The sequence below is a fragment of the Dipodomys ordii genome, unplaced genomic scaffold, assembly GCF_000151885.1.
Source record: "Dipodomys ordii isolate 6190 unplaced genomic scaffold, Dord_2.0 Scaffold125, whole genome shotgun sequence".
NCBI classification, from domain to species: Eukaryota; Metazoa; Chordata; class Mammalia; order Rodentia; family Heteromyidae; genus Dipodomys; species Dipodomys ordii.
In genome coordinates this window covers 836,894-850,477 of record NW_012267341.1, presented here as the reverse complement: position 1 = coordinate 850,477, position 13,584 = coordinate 836,894, and the positions used below count along the sequence as shown (strand labels likewise).

The following is a 13,584-nucleotide window of genomic DNA, read 5'->3' as shown; positions in this document are numbered from 1 at the left end:
TCCTGCTCAGACTCGGCCCAGGAGTTGAACGCTCCCCCCGCCTGGGGGACGCGGGGCCCCCCGCGCCCTCCTCCACTCTCGGCTCTCCTTCTGAACTTCTCCCGTGCTTTCTCCTTCCCCTCGCTTCTCGGACAGATTCGCCCTACCCAGTGTTTGGACCTGGCCTGGCCCCAGTCCGAGTCCTAGGGGGAGCCCTGCTTGGGCTCCTGGGGACCTCCGTTAGTTTAGGCCTGGAGATCCCAGACCGAGGCTTCATTTTTATTTTTATTTTTGCCATCGCCCAGGGACAGTCGCTTTTCTCGCCCTTCCACCTCCACTAACAGATGAGGAAACTGAGGCACCCCAAGGTCACTTGCCAGCCTGAGGCAGAGCAGAATCACATGAAAGGCTCCTGCCCTGGTGTCCAGCTTGAACTTCTCTGTTGGTTGACTCACGTCCCCATCCTGTGGTTGGCTGCTGGGACTCCATGCCACCCCCAGCCTGGGGACCTCTGAGGGCTCTGTGTCACCTGTCCACCGCGCTGCTCACCTCACCTCCTCAGCCTGTGGGGGAGGCAGGGCCTGGCCCCCCTCCCTCAGAGGAGATTTGGGGAATTGCTCACAAACAGCTAGAGATGCAGAGCTCCGAGCCCCCGCATCTGTGAGGCATCTCCTGCCTCTTCAGCCCCACCTCCTGCCTTGCTCTCTCCTCCCGCCAGCGATGTTGGGCTCCACACCTAGCAAGAGGCTTTGATGGTCCTGTCTAGGATCACTGCTCACCTGTCCCATCAGCCTGGACAGGGCTGACCTCTGTCCCTGGGTACCTTCACAGGGCACATCCTGGCAGCCAAACTTCTGCTGGCAGCCAAAGACACCCGACTGGGCAGGGCCTGCCGGTGGCTACGGGGAGCCCAGCCAGCGCCTCACCCAGTCATTAGGGAAGGGTTAGCCTCAGGCTGACATGCTGACACACAGGCTGGAGTCTGCTCCAAAGGAAAAAATGTGTGGCCCTTGGGCGAAGGGAGTGGGGAGGAGCAGAGGGCCTTGGCTCTGGGAGCCCACCGTGGGGATCCTCAGATGTCCTTGGCAAGGCCAGCAGGTGGGTGGACGCTGTGGCCGCTTGGGAGGGAGAGAGGAGATGCCACGTTTCTGAGCAGGTGTGGGGTGAAGGGTGGCAGCTTGGACAAGTAGCTTCTTGTGTGTTTCCAGCACGTGGCATGCCTGGATGTTCCTGTCCTGGCTGTGGCATGGTGGGCCGAAGGCTCTTCTTTCTCACTGCCCTTGCCCTGGAGTTCCTGGGAAGGGCTGGGGCAGCCCAGCCAGCCCTCCGGAGCCTGGGGGCTGCCGCTGCCTGTCGCCTGGACAACAAGGAAAGCGAATCCTGGGAGGCCCTGCTGAGTGGGGAGAGGCTGGACACATGGATCTGCTCGCTCCTGGGTTCCCTCATGGTGGGGCTCAGTGGAGTCTTTCCCTTGCTCATTATTCCCCTGGAGATGGGGGCCATGTTGCGCTCAGAAGGTGGGTGACTCCCCCCACGCCAGGGGCCCTGAGGGGCAGCCAGCAGTGTGGGAAACCTGCTGCTGCTGCCCTTCTTGGAAGACCCTGGTGTGTCTGAGATGAAGGGTTGGCATCGTTGCTCATTCAGCCGTGCATCCATCCATTGTTTCAGGCTGCCGACTCTTGCGGAAAACGAAGTTCCTTAACTTCATTCTGTCTTAGTCTCCCAACCTCAAACATGAAGATAAGCTGGGTGTAGTGGCTCAGGACTATAATCCTAGCTATATGGGAAAGGCAGAGATCAGGGTTCAAAGCCAGCCTAAGCAAAAAGAAGTTTGTTTGAGGGACTGCATCTTAACCAATGGCCGGGCAAGGTCACATACCTCTATTGTCCTAGCTAAGGGGTAGTAGAGTGGGTAAGCACAATGCCTTACTGGGTTCAGTGGCTCGCAGCTGTAATCCCCAGCAACATGGGGAAGCAGAAGTAGGAGGCTAGTCCCAGCAGAAAGAGCAAGATTGTGCCTTGACAATAACCAATGTTCAAAAAGGTTGGAGTTGTGATTCAAATGGTAGAGCACCTGCCTTGCAAGCCTAAGACCTTGAGTTCAAACCCAGTACCAGCAAAAAAAAAAGGAGGGGAGGGATAATGGCATGGAGTGTAGCTCAGTGGTAGAGTGCCTACCTAGGGAGCCAGGGTTTGGTCTTCGGCGCTCCCCCAAAATGGGATCATCCTAGGTCCCTGAGGATTCGCTGAAGTGTGCGACCCAGGGAAGGGGCTAGGTGTTTGCAAGCCCATGCAGAGCAAAGGTGAGGTGCTGAGCCAACACTGCCTCACTCAGCCCAGCTCACAGCGTGAGTGCTCAGTCCAAGAGCAGCTGGGTCAGCCTTCTGCAGTACACCAGAGGTTGGAGGCAGAGGCTGCCATTAGGAGGCAGCCTCTGGAAGATGGGGTTTTCTTTTGTACCACGTGCACACACTGCCTGTTCACAGATAACATGTTTTGTAATTAAAGATTTTTTTAAAGCCCAGGTATGGTAATGCACACCTATAATCCCAGCACTTGGGCAGCAGAGGACTACATAGACAGACCTTTTTTTTTTTTCAAAGTCTTCCAGAATAAGAAGAGATTTAAAAATTATTATTGTTTTTTTTGGGGGGAGTCCGGTCGTGGGGCCTGAACTCTGGGCCTGGGCGCTGTCCCTCAGCTCTTCAGCTCAAGGCTGGCGCTCTACCACTTCAGCTACAGTACCACTTCCGGCTTTTTTCTTTTTGCTTATGTGGTGCTGAGGAATTGAACCCAGGGCCTCAGGCATGCAAGGCAAGCACTCTACCACTGAGCCACCTTCCCAGCCCCTAAAAATTATTATTATAAAATTCCCAGCCCCTAAAAATTATTATTATAAAAGTTAGGTACAGAGGAGTTAGTTACATAAGTCAGGTAATGAGTATATTTCTCTCTCTCTCTCTCTCTTTTGGTCTGGGGCTTGAACTTGGGACCTGGATGTTGTCCCTGAGCTCTTTTTTTTTGGGGGGGGGTCCAGTCGTGGGGCCTGAACTCTGGGCCTGGGCGCTGTCCCTCAGCTCTTCAGCTCAAGGCTAGCACTCTACCACTTGAGCCACAGCGCCACTTTCGGCTTTTTTTCTTTTTTCTTTTTTTTGCTTATGTGGTGCTGAGGAATCGAACCCAGGGCCTCAGGCATGCAAGGCAAGCACTCTACCACTGAGCCACCTTCCCAGCCCCTGTCCCTGAGCTCTTTTTCTCAAGGCTACTGCTCTACAACTTAAGCCATAGCACCAATTCTGGTTTTCTGGTGGTTCATTGGAGATAAAAGTCTCCTGGACTTTCTCGCCCAGGCTGGCTTTGAACCACGATCCTCAGACCTCAGCCTCCTGAGCAGCTTAAGGATTACAGGTATGAGCCACCAGCACCCGCCTTACATTTCTGTTTGGACAACGCCATCCCTTCCCTCGCTATCTCTCCAGTTTTTCCCTCCCATCTTCACCCACAAGTTGTATTTAGTTCATTTTCAACAGTGTCTAGTGCAGACTAGCATGGCATTTGTTTGCCCTTCGTCCCTGAGAGACCTGTCTTAAAAAAATAAAATACAAAAGAGCTGGGCACTTTAGAATTAACTTTTTAAAATTAAGGCCAGGGGCTGGGAATGTGGCTTAGTGGTAGAGTGCTTGCCTAGCATGCACGAAGCCCTGAGTTTGATTCCTCAGTAACATATAAACAGATAAAGCTGGACATGGTGCCGTGGCTTAACTGATAGAGCACTAGCCTTGAGCAAAAAAGAAGCTCAGGGACAGTGCCCAGGCCCAGAGTTCAAGCCCCAAGACTGGAAAAAAATAAAATAAGGCCAACCATCAATGGCTCTTGCCTGTAATCCTATCTACTCTAGAATCTGAGATCTGAGGATTGTGATTCAAAGCCAGCCCTGGGCAAGAAAATCTGTGACACTCTTATTTCCAATCAACCAAACACACACACACACACACACACACACACACACACACACAAAATGCCTGAAGTCCAGTGGTAGAGCACTAGTCTTGAGCACAAAAACTCTGGGCCCAAGATAGGTACAAGAAAGAAAAGAAAGAGACAGAGAGACAGAAACAGAAGAAAGGATGGAGGGAGGGAGGAAGGAAGGAAGGAAAAGAAAGAAGGAAAAATATTATATAGGGAGCTGCTAAAAATGCAGTGTCCATGCCGCCTGCCACCCGGCACCTGACAGTGCAGCGGCACTGGCCCTGGGAATCTGTTAAAATGAGCGCCCTTAAGCTTGGTCACTCACCAGGTTCGGGAACCATTCATTTACGGATGGATGGATCCTGAACTCCTCTTGACAGCGCCGGGCTGAGGGCTGGCTCCACGGCTTTGGACAGCACCATCGTGGGGGCTCGTCCCTCTTCAGAACAGCCTTGCAGGGTCAGTGTAGGAGGCACTTGGATCGCTACAAGTGGAAATGGGAGGCAGTGGCACAGGGGTTCACACCGTGTGGGAGCAGCAGCCTCCCCTGGGATCATCAGCTCCATCTCCTAAGCCTCATTTGCTCTAATAAACCAAGGATCTGGATGCTGCAAATGTGCAAAAGTCTCCAAATCTCTTGTCGCACCGGTGGAGAAGGGAGCCGTTCCTTTTCACGAACTCTTGCTGTGTGTCTTATGACTTAATTCCCACAAAATCCAGTTCGCAGATGAGGAAACTGCGCTTCACTAGACAAGGCTTGGGCAGCTTGGCTGTGAGGCACGGAAGTGCCGTCTCTTCGCTGTAGTCATGAGTCCACAGTGGCCCAATAAGTTGAGGTGGACCTGGGTTGTGGGGGACCCATATGCAGTCTTCCTGGGATTTGCAGTGTAGTTGAGTCTGGTTGTGACAATAAAGAGCCCAGGGACCTGGTGGGGAGGAGAGAGGGGAGTTGTCCTGTGCCCAGCTCAGACCCTGCCCTGTACTTTGCAGCTGGAGCCCAACGCCTAAAGCAGCTGCTCAGCTTTGCCCTGGGAGGACTCTTGGGCAATGTATTTCTGCACCTGCTGCCCGAGGCATGGGCCTACACGTGCAGCACTAGTCCTGGTGAGTGAGGTGTCAGGCAGGGACAAGAGGGCAGGAGCAGGGGGCTGGTGCCAATGCCCGGCGTTAGCTTAGGCCCTGCCCTGCTCTGCCAGAGGGGCTGGGAGAGGCTTCATCGGGCAGGGAACTTGCCTGGGAGGGAAGGGCCATGCTTCTAGCATCCTGGCCACTGTGGGAGCCCTAGGGTCCAGCTGCCTGACAAGCCAGGCCTGCTTGGGGTCAGCCTGTCCTTGCCCCGGATGGCCCCTTCCTAGGACACTGGCTTGGCATGGCCTCTTAGTGCTCCCCCTGCAGGTGGCGAGGGGCAGAGCTTGCAGCAGCAGCAGCAGTTGGGGCTGTGGGTCATCGCTGGCTTCCTGACCTTCCTGGCGTTGGAGAAGACATTTCTCAACAGCAAGGAGAAGGAGGGGATCAGCCAGGTGAGCCCCACACCCCAAGGCCTGGGAGTGCCCAGGGCCTAGAGAACTAGGAGCTTGAGTTAAGCACTGAAGAAAAAAGGGGGGGTCTCCTCTGGGAGTTTGGAGAGGCCGGGCCAGCTTCTTTGGGGGGATCTGGGGAGTGGCAGCATTGGGCCTAGTGGCTTGTTTCACTCGATGATGTGGGGGGCACCCAACTAATGGAGCCACAGAAAAGCATAGCCAGATAAAAGAGGTGTTCCCTTGTGTCTCTTCTCCATCTTTGTTCCCCACTTCTGTCTGCCCTGGCCGAGGGGGGAGGGCATCTAATGTCACCTCTCTCTCCTTCTCCTGGCCCTAGGCCCCCAGCAAAGACCCCACTGCTGCCGCGCTCAATGGAGGCCACTGTCTGGCCCAGCCGGCTGCAGAGCCCGGCCTGAGAGCCGTGGTCCGGAACCTCAAAGTGAGTGGCCCACTCAGGGGCCCCTTGTGGCAGCCACAAAGCTGCGTGAGCAGCCAGGCTCAGGCCTCCCTGTCTGCTCAGTCCAGCTTTCTGTCCCCTCACCCAGGTCAGTGGCTATCTCAACCTGCTGGCTAATACCATAGACAACTTCACTCACGGGCTGGCTGTGGCCGCCAGCTTCCTTGTGAGCAAGAAGGTGAGTGTGGGGGTTGGGCAGGTCGGGAGGGAAAGATGCCATCCGTGGCGAAGAGCCGGTCCCGTCACCAAAAGATGCGCCACCGATTTGCTCTCTCCATTGCTGCGGCTCTAAACTTGTCACCCTCAGGTGCTGCCACCCCTCCACCGTCTCGCTGAACTCCTCCTGTGCCATGCTATTGTGCTGTTCTTCTTGCCAACACTCTTTTGTTGGTGAGCCTCTATGGAGCTGCTAGCCTCGGCTCTGCCTACTTCTAGATGCTTCTCCTTCCACCTCCTCCTCCTCCTGCTCTCTGGGCTCTGCCCAATGCAGTGCTTCCATTGCACTGGCTGAGTTGTTTCCCACTGCATATCTGCGTGGGACGCTCCTCCTCCCACTCCTGGCTTTGGGCCTCATTCGAAATGCATTTCCTCCACGAGGCCTTTGCGATCTTCCCTTCCCGTTCTCCCCCCTGGCCGCATCCACTCCTTCCCCTTCACAGTCCTGTCTCTGTCTTTAACTGTTGGCATCATGAGGCAGGCTCCTGTCTCTCTCTGGGGTGTGTGTGTGCACGTGCACGCGCGTGTGCGTGCGTGCACTGATACTAGGGTTTGAGCTCAGGGCTTGGGCACTGTCCCTTTGTTCAAGGCTGGCACTGCCACTTGGGTCACCCCTCTATTTCCAGCTTTTTACTGGTTAATTAGAGATAAAAATCCCACAGACTTTCCTGCCCGGGCTGGCTTTGGACCTCAGATTTCAGCTTCCTGAGTAGCTGGGGTGACAGGCGTTGGCCACTGGCTTCTGGCTGGCTTTGGACCTCAGATCTCAGCTTCCTGAGTAGCTGGGGTGACAGGCATTGGACCTCAGATCTCAGCTTCCTGAGTAGCTGGGGTGACAAGCGTTGGCCACTGGCTTCTGGCTCCTTTACTTGCTGCTCTTTCCAGGAGCCCACAGTGTCCAGCACAAACGTTTGGGGAGTGAAGGGGTGTGGGGTGCCCCAGCCCTGGTCTCAGGCTTTCTTCCCTGCAGATCGGGCTCGTGACGACCATGGCCATCCTCCTGCATGAGATTCCCCATGAGGTGAGCACCTGAAGGGCGGCCAGGGTCTAGGCCCCAAGGGGTCCCTTGCTGGGTAGGCTCTCGGGTGCCACTCTCGGGTGGGGGTGGGTGGGCACGGCAGGCTGAGGACAGGGGGACTGGGCCCCTCTGAGGTACTCGGGTGATCCAGCCTGGCTGCAGCCCAGCTTGAACATTTGGACCTCCCCTCAGGTGGGCGACTTTGCTATCCTGCTCCGGGCTGGCTTTGACCGGTGGAGTGCAGCCAAGCTGCAGCTCTCGACAGCACTGGGGGGCCTGCTGGGGGCCTGCTTCGCCATCTGTACGCAGTCCCCCAAGGGAGTAGGTACGGGCGTGGTGGGTGGTGGTGGTCAGCAGAGGACCAGCCAAAGGGTGCAGCTGCCCTCCTGCTGGTACCCGGCTGGGGTCTGCCCTGGTCTCCCCCCCAAGGGAGGGGATAGGGAACACCCAGCCCCCTGCGCTCTCAGCCAGTCAGGCACCCCCTTTCCTGTGCAGAGGAGACGGTGGCCTGGATCCTACCCTTCACTTCCGGAGGCTTTCTCTACATCGCTCTGGTGAACGTGCTGCCTGACCTCTTAGAGGAAGATGACCCATGGTGAGTGACCTCCGAGGGTCCCCCCAGGAGCTGCGGCCTCTGCCCCCATCTCCTCTGCCCCTGTGTGACCTGGGCTCTCCCCACAGGCGCTCGCTGCAGCAGGTGCTGCTGCTCTGCTCGGGCATTGTGGTGATGGTGGTGCTGTCCTTCTGTGTGGAGTAGCCTTCGCCCCACCCCCTGCACAGCAATAAGAGACTCAGATATCCGCTCTGTGAGTGTGTGCACGAGGCAAGGAGTGAGGGCTGGGAGACCTGCCCCTGCCACAAGAGAGGATGGTGTGTGCGAGACCGACACTGTGACCCTTGTGTGTGTGCAGGGGCCCACGGCCCTGCCATGCCTGCTCCAGGCTCCCCTCACGACCACCATCTGTACCTGCTAGAGGAACCGCAGCCCCGGTCTCCACAGAGGTCTCATCCCGCCAGGGCCCCCAAAAGGAGTGCAAGCAGCCCCAGGGCCACAGAGAACCCCAAGTTGTTCTCTGCTGCCAGAGCCTCCTGAGCATCTGGCCTGGGGGAGCAGCCCCCTGGCTCACTCACCTACCCAGGCCCTGGGCAGCCCAGGCACAGAAGCAGGGGCCAGTTCTTTACTGCGCCCACTCCCCCCACCCCCTTCCTTCCCACTTCTACAGCCAAAGAAAGGGGAGGCAGGTGCTCATGCAGCACCCAGTTCCACTCAGCACTGACGGGTGTACGCCTCCTAGCATAAGCAGGGAGCTCACGTCTTTCCTCAGGGCCGCCTGCCCACGCCAGCTTCTGTTACCCAGCAAAAGTTCCCTGGCAGCACAGGCAGCTTGTGCCGCCTCCAGCTGCCAAGCAACAGCACACAGGGCAACAGGCAGCCCAGGCCAGCTCAGGGATGCTCCTGCGGCAGTCCGGCACACAAGCCCCCCCTTCCCTGCTCAGCCCCCTTGCAGGCACCCCCTCCCCCTTGCCCTTTGGGACTCCGGGGAAGGTGAGGGGGGAGTGAGGATTCCACATTGTCAGCACTCAGGAATGTGCTCTGGGAGAATGCAGAAGCCATAATCCCCAGCTATTTCCCTTGGCTGGCGCCCAGGTTCTCAGCTGGCCCGCTCCACAGCCTGGCTCCAGCCCTGCTGCTAGACCGTGGGTGTTTATAGAGAAACGTGGCCATCAAGGCTAAGCGGTTCTGCTGCAGTGTTGTATCTGTATCTGTACATACCTGTTCTATAGATGATGAATAAATATTCTCCAGACTATCTGCCTGTCCTGCACACCAGGGGCTGTGGTCATCTTCCACCCTTGTGTATCTGCACATTTCCACTTTCCTGCCTTGTTTTATCATTAATCTTTTATCCCAGTAGCAGCTGAGCTCAAAAGCAAAGCAAGCCTGGCAACTAGGTCATCTCAGCCCCTCACCACTCTCAGGGATGGCATCTGCACTTAGTGAACCTTTTAAGTCAAGGATATTCCTGCCCCTTGCCCCAATAGACTCAATAATTTCATCAAGGAAGGGTGCTTGATCTATAAAGTCAACTCCAGGTGTGACCTCATCAAATTACCATTCACAGAAGAAGAGAGAAAAACCAGGCACTGTTGGCTCATCCCTAGAATCCTAGCTAGTAGGAGGCTGAGAGCTAAGGGTTGCAGTTCACCACCATTGTGGGCAGACAAATGTGAGGCTCATCTCCAGTTAATGAACAAAAAACTGTAAGTGAGGGTTTGGCTCAAGTGACAGAATGGCAGCTGTGAGTATAAAGGGCCAAGCAAGAGTGCGAGCAGCAGGGTTGGAGCCCCAGTTCTACAGGCGCGTGCGTACACAAACAGATCCTTTCCAGTCAAACTCTCTGGGAGTGCTTGGCTTTCAGGATTTCTATCAGCAAAACATTTGAAATGGACAGAAGGTAACTGTCTCAAGACCTCAGAGATCCAATGGAGGAGCCCACAGCCATCTCTGCTGTCCCCCAGACAGGACCCTGCCAGGCTGCAGAGCTGAGTAGAGGACACTGGGGCAGTGTTAAGACTAGAGGAGAGCAAATAGTGTGGGAAGGAGCTGGCCTTTCAAAAGACAGGATAGGCAGTAGCTTTTGTCCAGTCTGCTGGGAAGGGGAAAGAAGAAAAGGGTGGATACAGGCTTTTGCCTCTTTGATGACATAATTGAGGTCTGAAAGGTTACTTTGAAATATTATTACTCAAGGCCACTCAAAGCCACTAGTAAGATGGCTCAATGAAAATCAACAGCTGCACTGCCAGTCCTGGGTTTGAGTCCTACCTACAAATCCAAGGATTATTTAAGTAGATATTCTCACCCCAGTTATAATCACATCCATAAACTGAGGTACCTTAATGGTGGCTATTCTAGTTACCAGATGAAATTAAGCATTAAGCTATCTGGAGGTGTGTGACTCAAGGGGTAAAGCAGCCGGGCAAGGGCTAAGACCTGTACACGGCGCAAGTGAGCTGGACCTCGCAAGGGCTAAGACCTGTACACGGCGGCGCAAGTGAGCTGTCACCAAGAGGTCCTGATCCCAGCCCTGGCTCAGTGTGGAGAGCTGGAGTCGCTAGCAGACAGGACACGGCCAGGAAGATCCTGAAGCAGACTACACAGGCTGTCTGGCCTGCCAAGGGAGTGGGCAATAGGAGGGAACACAGAATGACAGATTAGGCCAGGCACTGGTTGCTCATGCCTATAATCCCTAGCTACTCATGAGGCTGAGATCTGAGGATCACGATTCGAAGCCCGAGTAGCAGAAAAGTCCATGAGACACTGTTTCCAATAAATCACTCAGAAAAAGCCAGAGTGGTGTTGTAGCTTAAGTGGTAGAGCACTAGCCTTCAGCACAAAGAGGCTCAGGGACAGAGCCCAGGCCCTGTGTAGCCCCAAAATGATTAGGTATAGAAGGGCTCTCAGAAAATCTTGCTTGTGGCCGATTTTTCAGACAAAGAAATGGGTTCAAAGTCCTAAGTTGAGATCACCAATGGAGAAATGGGAGGCCTACATGTAAGCCAGGAAACAAGAGTTCCAAGGACCAAAGATACGAAACCTTGGCTTCTCAAGGCAGCAGGGGAAAGGTTAGTGTGTTTGGCTACCTGTGTGGCCAAAAGCCTCTGACAACTAAGAGCAGGGGGCAGAGAATGAGAGAAAGGCTTTGATGGGACTTGGGGCAGACTCTGGCAACAGCTGTGCCCCCAAAAACCTCACCCTGACAACTGCTTTGGGGCCCACAGCTGTCTCAGAGATTTCCAGGCTATGGCCCCAGGGCACAGGCCTCCTGCATGTCTCCACTCTGGCACCCGGGGCCCACAGGAGACGAGACAAATGGCAAGAACCCAAACCACCTTTTATTAGGAACCTCAGTTGGTGGGAGACCGGGGAGAGGCAGCACTAGGCAGCTGCAGTACTAGGCATAGTACTGCAGGTTGGCTTTCTTCTTTGCCTGCACCTCCAGGATGCCCTCCATGTAGTCCTCATGGGTGAGCTCTGTGGCGCCTCTGCGCAGTGCGATCATGCCCTGCAGCCAAGACAAACAGGCTTGAAAGTGCCTCCCCGCACCCAGCAGCTCAGACCTCTTCAGCCTCTTGCCCTCAGGAATCTCCCCAGTCCCGTCAAAGGGGCAGGAAGGTAGCAGCCACCTACCCACCCCTCCTGACCACTCACCGCCTCCACACACACAGCCTTGCATTGGGCCCCATTGAAGTCATCAGTGCAGCGGGCCAGCTCCTCGTAGTTCACATCAGGACTGTATGGAGAGAGGGCAGTTGCCACAGGGCTTACTCATGGGGAAGGGAAAGGAGGGCACCGATGGCCTGACATGCCCCCCATCAGGCAGTGGAGTCCTCGCCCAGGATGAAAGGCAAGCTCCTTACCCACGCTGCCTTACATTCTCCTCAGTACAAGACAAGTGGGGGTAGAAACTAAATTAGACCAGGTTATTTTTAAGATCTTTGTGCTCTGGCATTGTGAAAATCTACATCTGAGGCTCTAGGAATCATCTTAGGAGAGGGGATTTCAGGGACTAAGATGGCCTCACACCCATGAGGGTGGGCCAACACAGGCCTGCTGTCTGCACGTGTCAAGCACTGTGCTTGATACTGTCACATCTAAACCTCCCCACATCCCCCAGAGGTGGGGGCAACTGTCCCCAAGTTCCAAACAAGAAAAGAGGTTTAGCCAGGTGCCAGTGGCTCACGCCTGTAATCCTAGCTACTCAGGAGGCTGAGATCTGAGGATCACGGTTCAAAGCCAGCCCAGGCAGGAAAGTCCGTGAGACTCTAATCTCCAATAAACCACCAGAAAACTGGAAGTGGCGTTGTGATTCAAGTGGCAGAACGTTTGCCTTGAGCTGAAGAGCTGAGGGACAGTGCCCCGGGCCAGAGTTCAAGCCCCACTACCAATAATCACAACAACAACAACAAAAAAAACAGGCTTAGCCAGGCCTGGCACACTCTCATGTAATCCTAGCTATTCAGAGACAGAGATTGGTGGTGCAAGTTCCAGGCCAGCATGGGCAAAACTTTGCAAGAACTTATCTGAACAAACAAAGCTGGGGTGTAGTAGCCTATCTGTTATCTCAGCTATGCAGGAAGCTTAACTAGGACAGAGTCTGGGCCCACTCAGGCACACATTTGAGACCCTGTTCAGAAAAGTAAAGGCAAAAAGAGCAGAGGTGCTCTGTGCTGCCTGCTCAGGACTCTGCTCACCTGACATTCATTTTTCGGGAGTGGATCTGCATGATTCTGGCCCGGGCTTCCTCATTTGGCATTGGGAACTCGATCTTGCGGTCCAGGCGGCCTGATCGGAGCAGGGCAGGGTCCAAGATGTCCACCCTGTTAGTGGCTGCAATTACCTGAGAGAGGGGAGACAGCAAGTTGCCCAATCACACACACACAAAAAGCAGGGGCTCCGGGGTGCAGGTGAGAACAGGGGATGAAAAAGGCAGATCAAATCCACAGTCTAGCTCCACAGCTCACTAGCTGGGGAACCGAGGCAGTGTCCTGGAATCAGCCTTATTTTCTACCTGAGAAGTGACAAAACGCTCACCTTTACTTGGGTGTTCGGCTGGAAGCCATCTAGCTGGTTCAGGAGCTCCAGCATGGTCCTCTGTACCTCTCGGTCACCGGCCTTCTCACTGTCAAAACTGGGGTTCACAGGCCAAGACACCAGTGAGGCCATGACCCAGGTGGAGGGTCCCCCTTCTCCTCCCACCACAAACCTAACCCAACCTGTCCAGGTGGGGACACGGCCCAGTCACTGCCACATAAAAAGGGGGTCACTAATGGTAGACTGCAGCCTTCACAGCCCAAAGCCTTCTGGGATTGGGGACCAGCAACAGCTATGGCCAGAGGTATCCCATATGATGGGACAAACTTGATGGCAGACCAGGATGCGAGTGTGGGAGGAGCCAGGCTTCTCCAGAGGAAGGGTCTGGGGCTGTGCCTTTCCAAACGCCCCGCGACTTGCTGCAGCTTAGAACTTTCCATTTCCCCAGCCTCCACTCTTATTGCTGCTATACAATTCTCCATGAAGGCTGACCACTAAGGTATATCACAACTGTCCTCAGGGCCTAAGATAATCTGACAGATACCATAATGGCGTTCGAACTAATTAACTTTCAGGTGGCTGCTGTTGCAACTTGACCTTTTGAACCTCATCTCTGCTGGGACCACTGGCAATTACAGTAAATGTTCGAAGTATTTTGAATAGACCCCTATCCAATGGAAGGAGAATTTTTAAAAAATCTGCATCAAGAACTACTCCTCATAAAAATGGTACATTTGGGCTGGGAAGGTGGCTCAGTGGTAGAGTGCTTGCCTTGCATGCCTGAGGCCCTGGGTTCGATTCCTCAGCACCACATAAGAAAAAAGAAAAAAGC

The 13,584-nt window shown here is 54.9% G+C and overlaps 2 protein-coding genes across 5 annotated transcripts in view; one reads left to right on the top strand and one right to left on the bottom strand.

Annotated features, from left to right (window-relative positions):
• The first annotated feature begins 1,174 nt into the window (after window positions 1–1,174).
• Window positions 1,175–8,972, top strand: Slc39a13 (solute carrier family 39 (zinc transporter), member 13). Of its 4 annotated transcripts, none has more exons than XM_013030055.1 (9): window positions 1,175–1,496; window positions 4,939–5,052; window positions 5,344–5,468; window positions 5,806–5,907; window positions 6,014–6,103; window positions 7,112–7,162; window positions 7,352–7,484; window positions 7,655–7,754; window positions 7,841–8,972. In XM_013030055.1, exons 1-9 carry the CDS (start codon window positions 1,196–1,198, stop codon window positions 7,914–7,916), a joined length of 1,092 nt encoding a protein of 363 aa, XP_012885509.1. In that variant the 5' UTR covers window positions 1,175–1,195; the 3' UTR covers window positions 7,917–8,972. The 4 variants fall into 4 exon arrangements, with proteins under 4 accessions (XP_012885509.1, XP_012885511.1, XP_012885510.1 ...); XM_013030057.1 differs by having other exon boundaries at window positions 1,193–1,496; window positions 7,352–7,480; XM_013030056.1 differs by lacking the exon at window positions 5,806–5,907 and having other exon boundaries at window positions 1,193–1,496.
• A 2,059-nt stretch (window positions 8,973–11,031) lies between these two features.
• The window catches only part of Psmc3 (proteasome (prosome, macropain) 26S subunit, ATPase, 3), an 8,792-nt gene continuing 6,239 nt past the window's right edge, over window positions 11,032–13,584 (bottom strand). Inside the window, exons 9-12 of the mRNA XM_013030039.1 lie at window positions 12,753–12,849; window positions 12,413–12,558; window positions 11,370–11,451; window positions 11,032–11,223 (exon numbers count right to left, since the gene is read on the bottom strand). Coding sequence (XP_012885493.1) covers window positions 11,113–11,223; window positions 11,370–11,451; window positions 12,413–12,558; window positions 12,753–12,849 — 436 coding nt within the window. The 3' untranslated portion in view covers window positions 11,032–11,112. The remainder of the gene's footprint in view (window positions 11,224–11,369; window positions 11,452–12,412; window positions 12,559–12,752; window positions 12,850–13,584) is intronic.